The following is a 15,146-nucleotide window of genomic DNA, read 5'->3' on the forward strand; positions in this document are numbered from 1 at the left end:
CTGAGGTGCGTGTCACCAGTCTGGCGCCACCTGTGCCAGCCCCACGCATCAGGTCTCTAGTGCGCCTGCCCAGTCCAGTGTGTCCTGTTCCTGTTCCTGCTCCTCGCACTCGCCCTGAGGTGCGTGTCACCAGTCTGGCGCCACTTGTGCCAGCCCCACGCATCAAGCCTCCAGTGCGCCTTCCCAGTCCAGAGCTTCCGGCGACAGTTCCCAGTCCAGAGCTTCCGGCGATGTCCCCCAGTCCGGAGCCTCCAGCGACGTTCCCTAGTCCGGTGAGACCTGTTCCGGCTCCACGTAAGAAGCCTCCAGTGATGATCCATGGTCCGAAGCCTCCAGTGATGATCCATGGCACGAAGCCTCCAATGATGATCCATGGCCCAAAGCCTCCAGTGATGATCCATGGCCCGGAGCCTCCAGTGATAATCCATGGCAAGAAGCCTGTAGTGATGATCCATGGCACGAAGCCTCCAGTGATAATCCATGGCCCGGAGCCTCCAGTGATAAGCCATGGCAAGAAGCCTGTAGGAATGATCCATGGCCCGGAGCCTGTAGGGATGATCCATGGCACGAAGCCTCCAGTGATAATCCATGGCCCGGAGCCTCCAGTGATGATCCATGGCACAAAGCCTCCAGTGGTGATCCATGGCGCGGAGCCTGCAGTGACGATCCATGGCATAGAGCCTGCAGTGACGGTCCGCAGTCCGGAACCTCCTGAGATGGCCCGCAGTCTGGAACCTCCTAAGACGGCCCGCAGTCCGGAACCTCCTGAGACGGCCCGCAGTCCGGAACCTCCTGAGACGGCCCGCAGTCCGGAACCTCCTGAGACGGCCCGCAGTCCGGAACCTCCTGAGACGGCCCGCAGTCCGGAACCTCCTGAGACGGCCCGCAGTCCGGAACCTCCTGAGACGGCCCGCAGTCCGGAACCTCCTGTGATGGCCCGCAGCCCAGAGTCTTCAGCGATGGTCCGCAGTCCAGAGTCTTCAGCGGCGGTCTGCAGCCCAGAGCCTCCAGCGGCGGTCCGCAGCCCAGAGCCTCCAGCGGCGGCCTGCAGTACGGTTCCGACGACGACGATCCACGGTCCGGTGGCACAAAAGCAGAGGGATCAGCGGGCAGAGTGTGGGCTATGCTCCGAACCGGAGCCGCCACCATGGGTAGATGCCCACCCGGACCCTCCCCTATAGGTTCAGGTTTGCGGCCGGGAGTCCGCACCTTTGGGGGGGGGGTACTGTCACGACCTAACCTGAGAGAGACGTTTTATTTCTCTATTTTGTTAGGTCAGGGTGTGGGGTGGGCAGTCTATGGGATATATTTCTATGTTGTCTTTTTCTTTAATTGGCCTAGTATGGTTTCCAATCAGAGGCAGCTGTCTATCGTTGTCTCTGATTGGGAATCATACTTAGCAGCCCTTTTTCCCTCCTTCAGTGTGAGATCTTGTTTTTGTACAGCTCAGTAAACCTGCAGAACATGACGTTCGTTTTTTGTTGTTTATTATTTTGATTTAGTGTTTTGAGTTACAATAAAGAAATATGAGCACTTATCACGCTGCACCTTGGTCTACTCCTTTTGACGACGTACGTTACGGAATGATGACGGTCCTCAACGGAGTGGAATCGCAACGGCCCCTTGCGGTTGAAGGCTCCGTTGTGAGACGGACGCCGCATACTTCACATTTTTTCTAACTCTGCGTCTTCTTCAGTCCGGCCAGAGGCCGTCGAACTATAGGAAGTTAACAAACCACAGAAGAAGATGAAAATATGCCAGTTTATATTATGTAACAATGGTTTTTATTATGGGATAGGATAGTTAGCAACTTGTAAATAATAAAGTACTATTTTAATAATGGCTGATAAGCCAATTATACTTTATGACTGTTGCCTCCCGTTTTAGTTAATTTTAATGGTAATGAAGTTTGTTTTGAGTATAATTCTTAGGTGGAGATCACTAGCTACAATATAGCCTAGCTAAGGGTTCTCCAACCCTGTTCCTGGAGAGCTACCGTCCTGGTTTTCACTCCAACCCTCATTTAGCGAACCTGATTCTAATAATTAGCTGGTTGATAAGCGGAATCAGGTTAGTAACAACTGGGGTTGCAGTGAAAATCTACAGGACGGTAGCTATCTAGGAATTAGATGGGAGAGCCCTGTCCTAGCTTTTAGCTGCTCTGTAAGATAGCTTGACTTGCTAGAAAGTTATAGGAACAAGTTGAGGAGAAAGTAACTAAACAAAACAAAATGTTTCTTCTGTCTTGAATAAAAAGGTCATATTTTGCCATCTCCCAAAATCTCTGACGAGAGACTCTCCTCCACATTGTGGAACCCTATGCTCTCCATCCAGTAGCGGAGATTGCAGGAAGATAAGGAACTATGTCACAATGTAAATGGGGCATAAGGTTCAGCATCCCATCATATCTAGAGAAAGTGAATTTTCACAGAGGTTAAGGTAAGCAGTCATTTTTTAAAGAAACCTTTATTTATCTTGGCAAGTCAGTTACAAACAAATTCTTATTTACAATTACAGCCTAACCCAGCCTACACTGGGCACCACCCTATGGGACTCCCAATCACAGCCAGATGTGATACAGTTTGGATTTGAACCAGGGCCTCTAGTGTCACCTCTTGCACTGAGATGCAGTGCCTTACACTGCTGCGCCACTCAGGTCCCGTTGTTCCTCTGGGAATATGTAAGCTTTTATTATCTGGAAAATACTTCCAAGAACGGAATATTTCCAGATAATAGAAATGCTCTCCATGCAATAGCAACTGAATCCACAGCGCTTGACCAAAAACAGGACTCCTGGAGTCAAACACTTCTTGCAAATACCCTGTGCTTCAAACAGTAGCTATACAATTGGTGACGGCTCGCCGGTGTAACAGCATTCATTTGTCAAAAGTCACATTCACTGGAGAAGATGTGTCACATTAACCTAAGCTGAGACAATATTTGAATCAAGCTAGCTTGGGTTCACAGCTAGTTCTCAGTAAGGCTTCTGATCCCCCCCATTGCTGTAGACAGCTGTCATCTCACAAGAGAAAGGAAAAAAAATCATATTACCTATCCTCTACCTCGCTCCCTCTCATTTTCAGCAGGACCTGCCGAAGCCAAAATTGCCTATTTCTTTGCAATTAGAGTTAAAGTAGCAGAGGCACGTTTGGGGGAGGTTGCAGAATACAAAAATAGGCCATTCAATTATCAGCGCCTATTCAGGGCTCATAGGGTGGCAGGCATTGTAAGTGTTTCACATTATCAAAGTAGAAAAATCAGGATATGCTTTTGTGGCCCCGTTTTCTCCTGCTATGAGAATAATGAGACTATGGAATTGAAACAAATCAGCAGCATTCACATGATGAGTTTACCATTCAAAATGCTATTCATCATTACTCCACCACTTTTGCAAATTATCCCATTGGAAAATAATTATGCGTGACTAAAAGGTTTTCAAAATTGTTTTTTATCCCCAACCCCCAAAAATAATATATATACACCTAATGCAAATGGTTTGAAGTTTGTGCCAGAGAAATACAGGAGCTCTCACTAGTAGTCAGGTTGCATGCCTGTCCATCCTGTCACCTCTTGTTAACAGAGTTGTTCACTGACTGACAGCCACTTTCAGCCAGAGAGAACATATCAATGACCTTGACATCCAGAATACCAACAATATTGAATTAAACATATTTTTTTACAAAGCCTTGACTTCATACAGTAGCTCAGCTGCATTAAATGACAATAGATTTTTATTTTTTCTATTCAGTCTTCATGGCATCTGCATTTTGTATCACACTTTTCAATTATTGCTCAACTAAACTGAGTGATGGTGGAGAGTATGAATGTGTAATCAATTGCTCAATCCACCAGAGATAGAAGTAGCTTTGCTTAGCCTCCTCCAGAGCCATATGACTTCACTGTGTCCTCATTAATGCTTTCACTCCAAAAAGTATAGCTAACTCGACATTAGCCTCAATGTTATGGGTCATTTTTAGGATAACCACATTTTTGTTGTTTATACAACGCTGTGTATTAATACTGTTTATTATCTTTCGTAATGTTAGCGTAATACAATGACCTATGACCTATTTATAATCCCATCTCTGATCAACAGTCCCTAAAGATTAAACTCCAATCACGCTTCTATAAGTACTCATATTATCAGTCTAAACCTAATGCAACAATATGAGATGAGTTGAGGGAGTTCACCCCTTCTACTAATTGTGTTTTGTCCTAATGTACAATATTGGAGGGCCAACCGCTGCCCCGTAAACAGAAGATCAGTCAAGCAGCGAAGGTTGTATCCTGTGAGCAATAACAAGTTAAGTAGATGAAAACAAAAAACAGTGATGTGATGTGGTCCTCAGCTGTGCTGTGGGGCCTTGGCCTCATCATGCCAGCATTCTGACCTTCATGACCCCAGTGTAACGCAGTGCAGCAGTGCAGCGGTGCAGTGGTTCACTCCCCTCCTCTCTCTGTTGATCCAGGATGGATCATCCATCCCAATGAAAGTGTGATTAATGAGAGGCAGACATAGCACTGGAGGGAGGGTCTGTCCTGGCTTAAATAATGCATCCTAAATGGCACCCTATTCCCTTTATAGTGCACTTCTTTTGACCATGGTCCATAGTAGTGCACTATTAAGAGAATAGGGTGCCTATTGGGATGTACCCAAAGCCCTTCAGCAGGACCGCTGCTCTAAGCATCTAGACACTGCTTCACGTGGGCACTCTCTCGTGGGTGTCCTTCATTCTGGTGGAAGGCTTAGTTACAGTGCTCACTCCCTATAACCCATATCAATCACTTTACCACTGGTTCACTTTTTTGTGTCTTACTTAAGACTGAATCTGGTCCATGCGATTAATCTTCCTAAGTGAATGCCGCAGGAGTTTTCCTCACTCCAGGGTCAGTCTTGAGGAGGAGGCAGGCTCGGTTCCATCTGTCGTGTTCGTGTGGAAGTAACTCAAACGCTTCCTCGAGTCCCTCAACGGCTCCCCTAGGAGGGCTTAATGCTCCACCACCACCACTACCACTGAGCCCAATCTACAGAGGAAGGCCCACACCACTAGCTGCCTTTAGGACAAGATCTGTTACTCACTCTCTCTGATTGAGCTAAAAACTTATCCACTCTTGTTTATGCAGGGCTTCATTTGCATTCTACACTCAAACCCTCTCAGGTTTATGGCCTGGCTCTGTCTCCGTTGCCCACAAGAACATCAAAGCCTTACACGAATCCACACTCATATGCAAGCTTAGTTGTGGTGGTGGCACCACTGGTGCATTGTAAGTTAAAATGAACAGGTCTTGCACTGTTTGTTTTCTCTGCATGTTGAGTGATGCTATTCCAACACGAAATTTCGAAGTCAAGTGTAAATCAGAATCTGTTGTTTTTGTAGGTGGGTCAAGTGGGACTGAACAAGAATGAATAAGATCACCTGCTGGATGTAATGTAATGCATGTTCCTGCAAGGTTGCAAGGTTTTGATTTCACACTATACAAATGACATCTCACCCACAGTGGCTCCGGCTCTGAACCTGCGCATGCGGGGAGTGACGGAGCATACCATTGACCTGGAGTGGGAGGGGTCGGTGTTGATGACAGACTACCTAGTCACCTACGTGGCCACCAGCCCAGGTGGGGTCCAGCTGGAGATCAGGATCCCTGGGAACACAACCACCTGCAGTATCCCAGACCTGGAGCCTGGCATCGAGTACAACATCAACGTCTACGCTGTGCTCAACAACGTCATCAGTGCCCCTACCAACACTCAGGTGTCAACCTGTGAGTACAACAGGCAGCCATTTTCTATAATTATATTTAGGCCATATCATGCCAAGTGGACCTCCGCTTAAAGGGGCAATCTGGTGATTTATAATTGGCATTCTTCAAGAATTAATGGGTAGGCCTGTATATAAATAATAAAACATTATCTAAATGTATGTACCAAATGCAGATTAGTCCTTTAAGTCCTCCACAATGTATTCATTTTCTGCTTAGTTTTCCTTTCAGGTGTCAACAAACTGGCACTTTCTACTTACAATACTTCTTCCTTTTCAGTAAAATGGTCTAAGAAGGTTGAGTGTACCATCACAGACAGGGGTGAGATGCAGTGTAAAAAAAAAAAGGGACTGCACGATGGATACTGTGAAAAATCCATGCACTTCAATTTCACCTTTAAACCAAGTAACCATATCATACATTATCCTAGGTATACATCTTGTCCTCACTTAAAAATCTTTAAAGTTTTTGACAACAACAATACAAAAACTCCCATATACGTTCACAGCCACATCTTGAGTGAAATCCTGTTGGAAGGAGGACATTTTTGCCTACAGGATGTGACTAGACTCCTGCCACCTGCTGGGTATAAATGTCAGATTGGCAAATTGCTGCAGGCTCTTAGTTTCCATTCAATGCTTCTCAGACATATGCAAAACTCTCACTCCGGCCCAGAATAGAAAGCATTTTTTATAAACAGTAAACATTCAATTATCTATCATGGAATGATTGGGTCTTCGCTAAAAATTAAAATTCCCATCAGCAGGCAACACTCCTAGTTCTGATATGATCACACATTTTGAGTATGTTCATGCAATTCTGTTCAAGCTTTTTTCTCCATATAATACAATATATTTGTGAAGCTTTACATAGTTAGTTCTTTGCATATCTATTTTAGTCCTTCTGATTAAGACTGATCTAGTGTATTTGGAAATGTTGTTTTCATGATGATGTGTTCATAGATAAAAGCTTACACAATGAGGAAAATGTTTACATAGGGGCTAAGCTAACTACCACAGTATTCAACAGTTTGTTTAAAAGCACCTGCTGCCTGGCCTGCACTCCACTATGAAAGAAACATGGTTTAACCACAGGGTGAGGTATTCTTCCCCCTGCCTCTATTCCCGGAGAGGAATTGTCTCTGCCTCTGTAAAGAGGGTGATTTATTGAGCATACAGAAGATGGACGCCTATAATACATCTCTCCTTGCCTCCTAGATCTCTCAAATCCAGACGGTTTACTCTTCAAATCCATCACGGAGACATCCGTGGAGGTGCAGTGGCAACCTTTCTACTACTCATTTGATGGCTGGGAAATAAGCTTCATTCCCAAGGTAAGGTTTCACAGGCAGAGAGGACAGATGTGGATGGATATTCAACTTTAGCCACATACTGTAAATAAAGCATTTGAATGAATGCAGAGTAAATAGTACAGGGTAGATATGATCTGGAATCCCCTATCATGCAAATAATCTGTCTCTGTCTAGGGATTTGGGTAAACATATTTCAGGGTTTGGAACCAGTTCAGGTAACAAAACCTGAAAAGACGAATCAAAACCAGGAACCAAAGTGATCTATATGGGAACTGGTTAATAACGTTATTTTACAATCCAAGCATTTTCCCCCCACAAAAAAACGCAACAACGCGTCACTCAGAAATGTATTCCAGTGTGTGTGTGTGTACCCAGAGAGCAATGAGGAATCGGCCCAGAAGCGGCCTTCTTCCGGGGGGCCGGAACTGATTGAATCGGCCCGGAATCGGGTGTCGGACTCGGCCCGCAATCAAAATGAATGACTGCCCAGAATCAGCCCAAGTACATTGGGCCGTTTCTGTCTACCGGAATTCAGCCGAATTTGCCGGCATCTTACCAGAATCCCCCCAGAAGCGGCCCGATAAAATGTTTAATAAATGTATACAAAATTACCCAATTTAGGAAGTTTAAACATTACTATTATACATTTTATACCCATCCACAAAAAAATGGTCGGAGGAAACACCATACACCTGGTGACCATGTCAGTGTGCATGCGCCTGGCCCGCTACAGGAGTTGCTATTGCATGATGGGACAAGGATATCCCAGCCGGACAAACCCTCCCCTAACTCGGACGTCACTGGGTCAATTATGCGTCTCCCAGGTGCGGGTTTCGAACCAGCCTCGGTAGCAATGCAGTCTGCATTGCGATGCAGTGTCTTAGACCACTGAGCCACTCAGGAGGCTCCATCTGCAACGTTTTTAATGCTTATCAATTGCCTTGCGCAAAGTATCAAAATACTAAAATACTACACAGGACTCTTAAAGAATTTCATTTTATTGTTAATTGTATTTTTTTTACTACAGAAACAATAAGAAAATATGGAAAAATAAATAATGAAATGTTTATCATATAAAGCAGCCCGTGTAATCATCTGCCAGAGAGTAGCCACAATCAGCCCGAGCCCCAGGTAATACATTTGGGACCGATAACTTCCACCGGAATCGGCCCGAGCTCAATCCCCGCATCCTAGCCATAAGTAATACTGTCGAAGGCTGCCCAGACTCGGGCCACAGGACGTTGGCCGAGTCTGACTCTCAGCTGAGTGCCCCGACTCTCAGCCAGAATCGGCCCAGATCCACTGTGCTAGCTGGGTAGGCTACCTGCCCCTTCGAAGCATAGGCTACTGTAGCCTACTGACGTTACAAGCTTTGTTCAGAAATAAGGGAAAGATTTTTAATTAGAGAAGAATGGATTAACTTTGCTAGTTAAGGATAATATAGTTATCATGTTTCACATTGGATTTACTAACGAGAATAATGCATGTCATAACATTTTTGGTTCCAGCCCCCTAACATATTTTGAACATAACAGAAGTTTGACATAACATGAAACAACATTATACATATTTTGACATGTACCTCGCCTACAGTTTTTATAAAAATAAAACATTATTCAGGAACAAGAAGAATACACAGTCACACACTACCATTCAAAAGTTTGGGGTCACTTAGAAATGTCCTTGTATTTGATAGAAAAGCACATTTTTTATCCATTAAAATAACATCAAATTGATCAGAAATACAGTGTAGACATTGTTAATGTTTTAAATGACTATTGTAGCTGGAAATTGTAGATTTTTTATGGAATATCTACATAGGCGTACAGAGGCCCATTATCAGCAACCATCACTCCTGTGTTCCAATGGCACGTACTGTTAGCTAATCCAAGTTTATCAATTTAAAAGACTAAAAGATCATTACAAAAACCTTTTGCAATTATGTTAGCACAGCTGAAAACTGTTGTGCTGATTAGAGAAGCAATAAAACTGTCCTTCTTTAGACTAGTTGAGTATCTAGAGCATCAGCATTTGTGGGATCGATTACAGGCTCAAAATGGCCAGAAAAAAAGGACTTTCTTCTGAAACTCGTCAGTCTATTCTTGTTCTGAGAAATGAAGGCTATTCCATGCGAGAAATTGCCAAGAAGCTGAAAATCTCGTATAACGCTGTGTACTACTCCCTTCACAGAACAGCTCAAACTGGCTCTAACCAGAATAGAAAGAGGAATGGGAGGCCCCGGTGCACAACTGAGCAAGTGGACAAGTACAGTTGTGGCCAAAAGTTTTGAGAATGACACAAATATTCATTTTCACAAAGTCTGCTGCCTCAGTTTGTATGATGGCAATTTGCATATACCCCAGAATGTTATGAAGAGTGATCAGATGAATTGCAATTAATTGCAAAGTCCCTCTTTGCCATGCAAATGAACTGAATCCCAAAATAACATTTCCACTGCATTTCAGCCCTGCCACAAAAAGACCAGCTGACATCATGTCACTGATTCTGTCGTTAACACAGGTGTGAGTGTTGACGAGGACAAGGCTGGAGATCACTCTGTCATGCTGATTGAGTTTGAATAAGAGACTGGAAGCTTCAAAAGGAGGCTGGTGCTTGGAATCATTGCTCTTCCTCTGTCAATCATGGTTACCTGCAAGGAAACGTGCTGTCATCATTGCTTTGCACAAAAAGGGCTTCACAGGCAAGGATATTGCTGCCAGTAAGATTGCACCTAAATCAACCATTTATCGGATCATCAAAAACTTCAAGGAGAGCGGTTCAATTGTTGTGGAGAAGGCTTCAGGGCGCCCAAGAAAGTCCAGCAAGCGCCAGGACCGTCTCCTAAAGTTGATTCACCTGCGGGATCGGGGCACCACCAGTACAGAGCTTGCTCAGGAATGGCAGCAGGCAGGTGTGAGTGCATCTGCACGCACAGTGAGGCAAAGACTTTTGGAGGATGGACAACAAAGAAGCCACTTCTCTCCAGGAAAAACATCAGGGACAGACTGATATTCTGCAAAAGGTACAGGGATTGGACTGCTGAGGACTGGGGTAAAGTCATTTTCTCTGATGAATCCCCTTTCCGATTGTTTGGGGCATCCGGAAAAAAGCTTGTCCGGAGAAGACAAGGTGAGCGCTACCATCAGTCCTGTGTCATGCCAACAGTAAAGCATCCTGAGACCATTCATGTGTGGGTTGCTTCTCAGCCAAGGGAGTGGGCCCACTCACAATTTTGCCTAAGAACACAGACATGAATAAAGAATGGTACCAACAAATCCTCCGAGAGCAACTTCTCCCAACCATCCAGGAACAGTTTGGTGACAAACAATGCCTTTTCCAGCATGATGGAGCACCTTGCCATAAGGCAAAAATGATAACTAAGTGGTTCGGGGAACAAAAGATTCATATTTTGGGTCCATGGCCAGGAAACTCCCCAGACCTTAATCCCATTGAGAACTTGTGATCAATCCTCAAGAGGCAGTGGACAAACAAAAACCCACAAATTCTGACAAACTCCAAGCATTGATTATGCAAGAATGGGCAGCCATCAGTCAGGATGTGGCCCAGAAGTTAATTGACAGCATGTCAGGGCGGATTGCAGAGGTCTTGAAAAAGAAGGGTCAACACTGCAAATATTGACTCTTTGCATCAACTTCATGTAATTGTCAATAAAAGCCTTTGACACTTATGAAATGCTTGTAATTATACTTCACTATTCCATTGTAACATCTGACAAAAATATCTAAAGACACTGAGGCAGCAAACTTTGTGAAAATTAATATTTGTGCCATTCTCAACTTTTGGCCACGACTGTAAATTAGTGTCTAATTTGAGAAACAGACGCCTCACAAGTCCTCAACTGGTAGCTTCATTAAATAGTACCCGCAAAACACTAGTCTCAACGTCAACAGTGAAGAGGCGAATCCGGGATGCTGGCCTTCTAGGCAGAGTTCCCCTGTCCAGTGTCTGTGTTCTTTTGCCCATCTTAATCTTTTATTTTTATTGGCCAGTCTGAGATATGGCTTTTTCTTTGCAACTCTGCCTAGAAGGCCAGCATCCTGGAGTCGCCTCTTCGCTGTTGACGTTGAGACTGGTGTTTTGCTGGTACTATTTAATGAATCTGCCAGTTGAGGACTTGTGAGGCATCTGTTTCTCCAACTAGACACTCTAATGTACTTGTCCACTTGCTCAGTTGTGCACCGGGGCCTCCCACTCCTCTTTCTATTCTGGTTAGGGCCAGTTTGCGCTGTTCTTTGAAGGGAGTAGTACACAGCGTTGTACGAGATCTTCCGTTTCTTGGCAATTTCTCATATGCAATAGCCTTCTTTTCTCAGAACAAGAATAGACTGACGAGTTTTGGAGGAAAGGTCTTTGTTTCTAGCCATTTTGAACCTGTAAATACTGATGCTCCAGATACGCAACTAGTCTAAAGAAGGCCAGTTTTATTGCTTCTTTAATCAGCACAACAGTTTTCAGCTGTACTAACCTTATTGCAAAAGGGTTTTCTAATGATCATTTAGCCTTTTAAAATTGTAAACTTGGATTAGCTGACACAACCTGCCATTGGAACACAGGAGCAATGGTTGCTGATAATGGGCCTCTGTACGCCTATGTACAGTAGATATTCCATAAAAAATCTGCCGTTTCCAGCTACAATAGTCATTTACAATATTAACAATGTCTACACTGTATTTATGATCAATTTGATGTTATTTTAATGGACAACAAATGTGCTTTTCTTTCAAGAACAAGGACATTTCTAATTGACCCCAAACTTTTGAACGGTAGTGTACATATGCAGCTTCCCCATGGAGATGAAAACATTCAGTCACTCTGGCTTCAAAACATTCAGAACATGGTTGGCGATGTTCTGGGAAGAGCAGCACAATTCTGTACACGGCAGTATGCTGAAGAGCAACAACAAAAACAACAACAAACTGTACAATAAAACTTGTCTTTGGCAGCTCAGGTGAGTTCTATCTCAGGAGGCTTTTTTTTTTTTAAATACCAACATTATATTGCCAAATCAAATTTAACATACATTTTTGATATGCCCATCATTGGCTAGATTTTGACTCTCGGATTGTTGAAAAAGTGAAACATTTTGGGAGGGGGATTGATTTCTCACCGTTCAACTTAAAGACTCTGTCAAATTAGATGATGGATTGCCCAAGGCTTATTGACGGTTAGGTGGATCAGCAAGCAGGAGCCGTCTTCAAACTCATAACCATAATAGCTACAGGTTCAAAGTTAGGAGAGCTTTCCCTTTAATTCCCTCTATAAACACAAGGTACTCTAATCCTCAGTACCTCTCTCCATAATTGGCTTTCTCATTTAGGTGTTCCCGGCTAGGAAGGATAGAAGTTTGGCTGGGCTCAAAGACTTTAAGCCTGGGGCTTTTAGATGAAAAGCATAAATGCCATGGACATTAACTTGGAAAGCTTTTTTGGAGGTGACAGGCTATGAATACCAAATGGCATGGGAGTAGTTGGGTCACAGTGCACTTCAATCTACATCATTTGGTGTGATTCTGTCTAAGAGACTGTCTGCTATCTATCTCCTTCCCCATAAGGGTTTGAGGGGTTCAAGCTCAACGTCAACACTTGGGAAATCATATTAGAAGTCAGAGTCTCAACCTCTGTGGGTTTAATCCAAAAGCGCCCTGAAACTTGACAATATCGTAATGGATGTGAGCAGAAAAGCAGCGACTAGTGACAAACAAGAGTTCACAGTGCCAAAAGCAATGAGAAATGAGGGCTCACCCACCCTACACCAACAGCAGTTATCTGAGACAAAGTGGCCTGGCAATATTACATATTCACAGTTGTTTACGCAATATACCATACCAATGTACTTATCAGGATTGTTCACTTTTCAATCATCCAGTCAGGGAGTCAGTCAGTCAATCAATCAATCAATCAATCAATCAATCAATCAATCAACCTGTCAATCAAATATTATGTGGATCACCCTTTTTACAATGTAATTTATCACAGAACTCTTAACAAGACCTGGAGCTTAACCGCCAAAAGAACAACTAACTCGAGCTGAATTTATCATAAAGCCAGTCACAATATTATATTTATGGATGTCATAGCTTGGTGCTCGTCAGAGCAGTGAGTGTTGAGGTTTGTTCAGATCCTTCCCCTGCACTACCGTCTGTCCAGGAGTAGCCCAGGTGGAACCATAAATCACTCCTGCACGGGCAGCAGGTGGGGTTGTTTACCTGTGTATGTATATTATAGTGAAGACAGAATGTGTCCCAAATTGCACCCTGTTCCTTTTATAGCGCACTACTTTTGACCAGAGCCTATGATAAGTAGTGCACTGTGTAGGGAATAGGGTTCCATTTGGAAACCATACTATGTACTGTATGACAAGAGGAGACCAAGTGAAGCCAAAGCATTATGCTTGTTTGTGTTCTCTGACAGGACAATGATGGAGGGATGACAGCCCAGCTACCCAGCACCATCACTTCGTTCCACCAGACAGGCCTGAGGCCAGGGGAGGAGTACACCGTCAACCTGGTAGCTCTGAGGGACCAAGGCCGCAGCCAGCCTGTATCCGCCACCGTCACCACATGTATGTATTTTTATTTTATTTTTTTATTTTTTTTTCTACTGTATCATTGATTGTATGTTGTTTTACTCCATGTGTAACTCTGTGTTTTTGTATGTTGTCGAACTGCTTTGCTTTATCTTGGCCAGGTCGCAATTGTAAATGAGAACTTGTTCTCAACTTGCCTACCTGGTTAAATAAAGGTGAAATAAAATAAATAAATAAAATGTATGGTTCTGTGATTGCTCAAATCTCACCAAACCATAATTCACAAACTTCTATCTATTTACTATGTCCATAAACATTTGGTTGTTGAATTATCCCTGCTGGTAGGTTTTTGAGGGCGTAGACCTGTGGGTGTCTTGTGTATGGCATCCATATTAGGAAGTCCCACAGTTTTCAGACTTAACTCCCTCAGTTGGTTCACAGTTTTCATATACCTACTGCAGCTTTTGTTTCTGTATTATCCCCATGTCACTGAAAATGAGTCTCTTTGCCGCTGTTGTCTCCACAGGATGTGTTCCCTTATGCCCACCCCTACCCTGTTCTTTCCATGTGATAGTCTTCAGGCTAATCAGTGGAGCTCAGAAAAAGACCACTCAAGATGTGGGGGACTCACACATACACATCTCACATACACTACATGCATCACACGGCTGAGACTAATGGGAAATGTCACCTTGACGAATGACTTGGTCTGCCAGCAATTATGCACTTAATGTAAACTTCACCCAGGAATTCCTCAGACTGACAGTTCCAGACAGTGGGATTAGATTCAATTGAACTTTTCCATAACAATTCAAATTACGTGTCCGCAGTGAAAACACCATTAATTTTCCAACCCAGGCCCACTGTCGGTTGTAATTAAGGCATTCATAATTCATGAGCGTTCATACATTTTTCACCATGTCCACCCACAGATACCTTATTGGATAAAGAAAGACACATTTTAAGTCACTCAATTATTTATAGGCGTAAAGATTTAGCCATCCTTCTTTGAGGAAAGAAAAAAAAGAGAGAAAGATACCAAACTTCTGGTGAGGGAATGAGGGAATTCATTCTTGGCCAAGAATCTTGAAACCCCTAGTGTGATCTTCGAGAAAAAACAGCAAACTGTTTTCTGTCTGGTTTATCACATTAATAGTTTAGCAGTCAATTACAGTAGGTGTTTCAGGTGTTAATCTTCAGGTCAGAAGAAATGGATGAGGTTTAGCTTAGTTACACGGCCTTTTGAAGCACCAGATGTTCCCTGCAGACTCAGTGAAAAACTAGTAAATTACAAGGACAGCCAATTAGCACTCTCTGACAGAAATGTGACCAATCAGAGGGCACCACTTTGACATTGGTCCCTCACAGAATGACAACGCTATAAAAGTAGTGTACTGTTCAGTCGAGCTAACTACACTGCAGCAAATGTTCCTCCACCTCCAATAACATTAGGTTGTTTATGCTTGTATAACCAACAGCATCATTTGTTTTCTCAGATGTAATCAAATTATTTAAGAATCCACACAAT

At 43.6% G+C, this 15,146-nt stretch overlaps 1 protein-coding gene across 3 annotated transcripts in view; it reads left to right on the top strand.

The window, feature by feature from the left end:
* The window catches only part of LOC106599404 (tenascin-R), a 172,303-nt gene that overhangs the window by 112,750 nt on the left and 44,407 nt on the right, over positions 1-15,146 (top strand). For all 3 annotated transcript variants that reach the window (XM_014190614.3, XM_014190611.3, XM_014190618.3), the window contains exons 5-7: positions 5,500-5,763; positions 6,978-7,093; positions 13,504-13,654. In XM_014190614.3, the coding sequence (XP_014046089.2) occupies positions 5,500-5,763; positions 6,978-7,093; positions 13,504-13,654 (531 nt within the window). The remainder of the gene's footprint in view (positions 1-5,499; positions 5,764-6,977; positions 7,094-13,503; positions 13,655-15,146) is intronic.

The sequence above is a fragment of the Salmo salar genome, chromosome 03 (assembly GCF_965601325.2).
Source record: "Salmo salar chromosome 03, fSalSal1, whole genome shotgun sequence".
Lineage (NCBI taxonomy): Eukaryota > Metazoa > Chordata > Actinopteri > Salmoniformes > Salmonidae > Salmo > Salmo salar.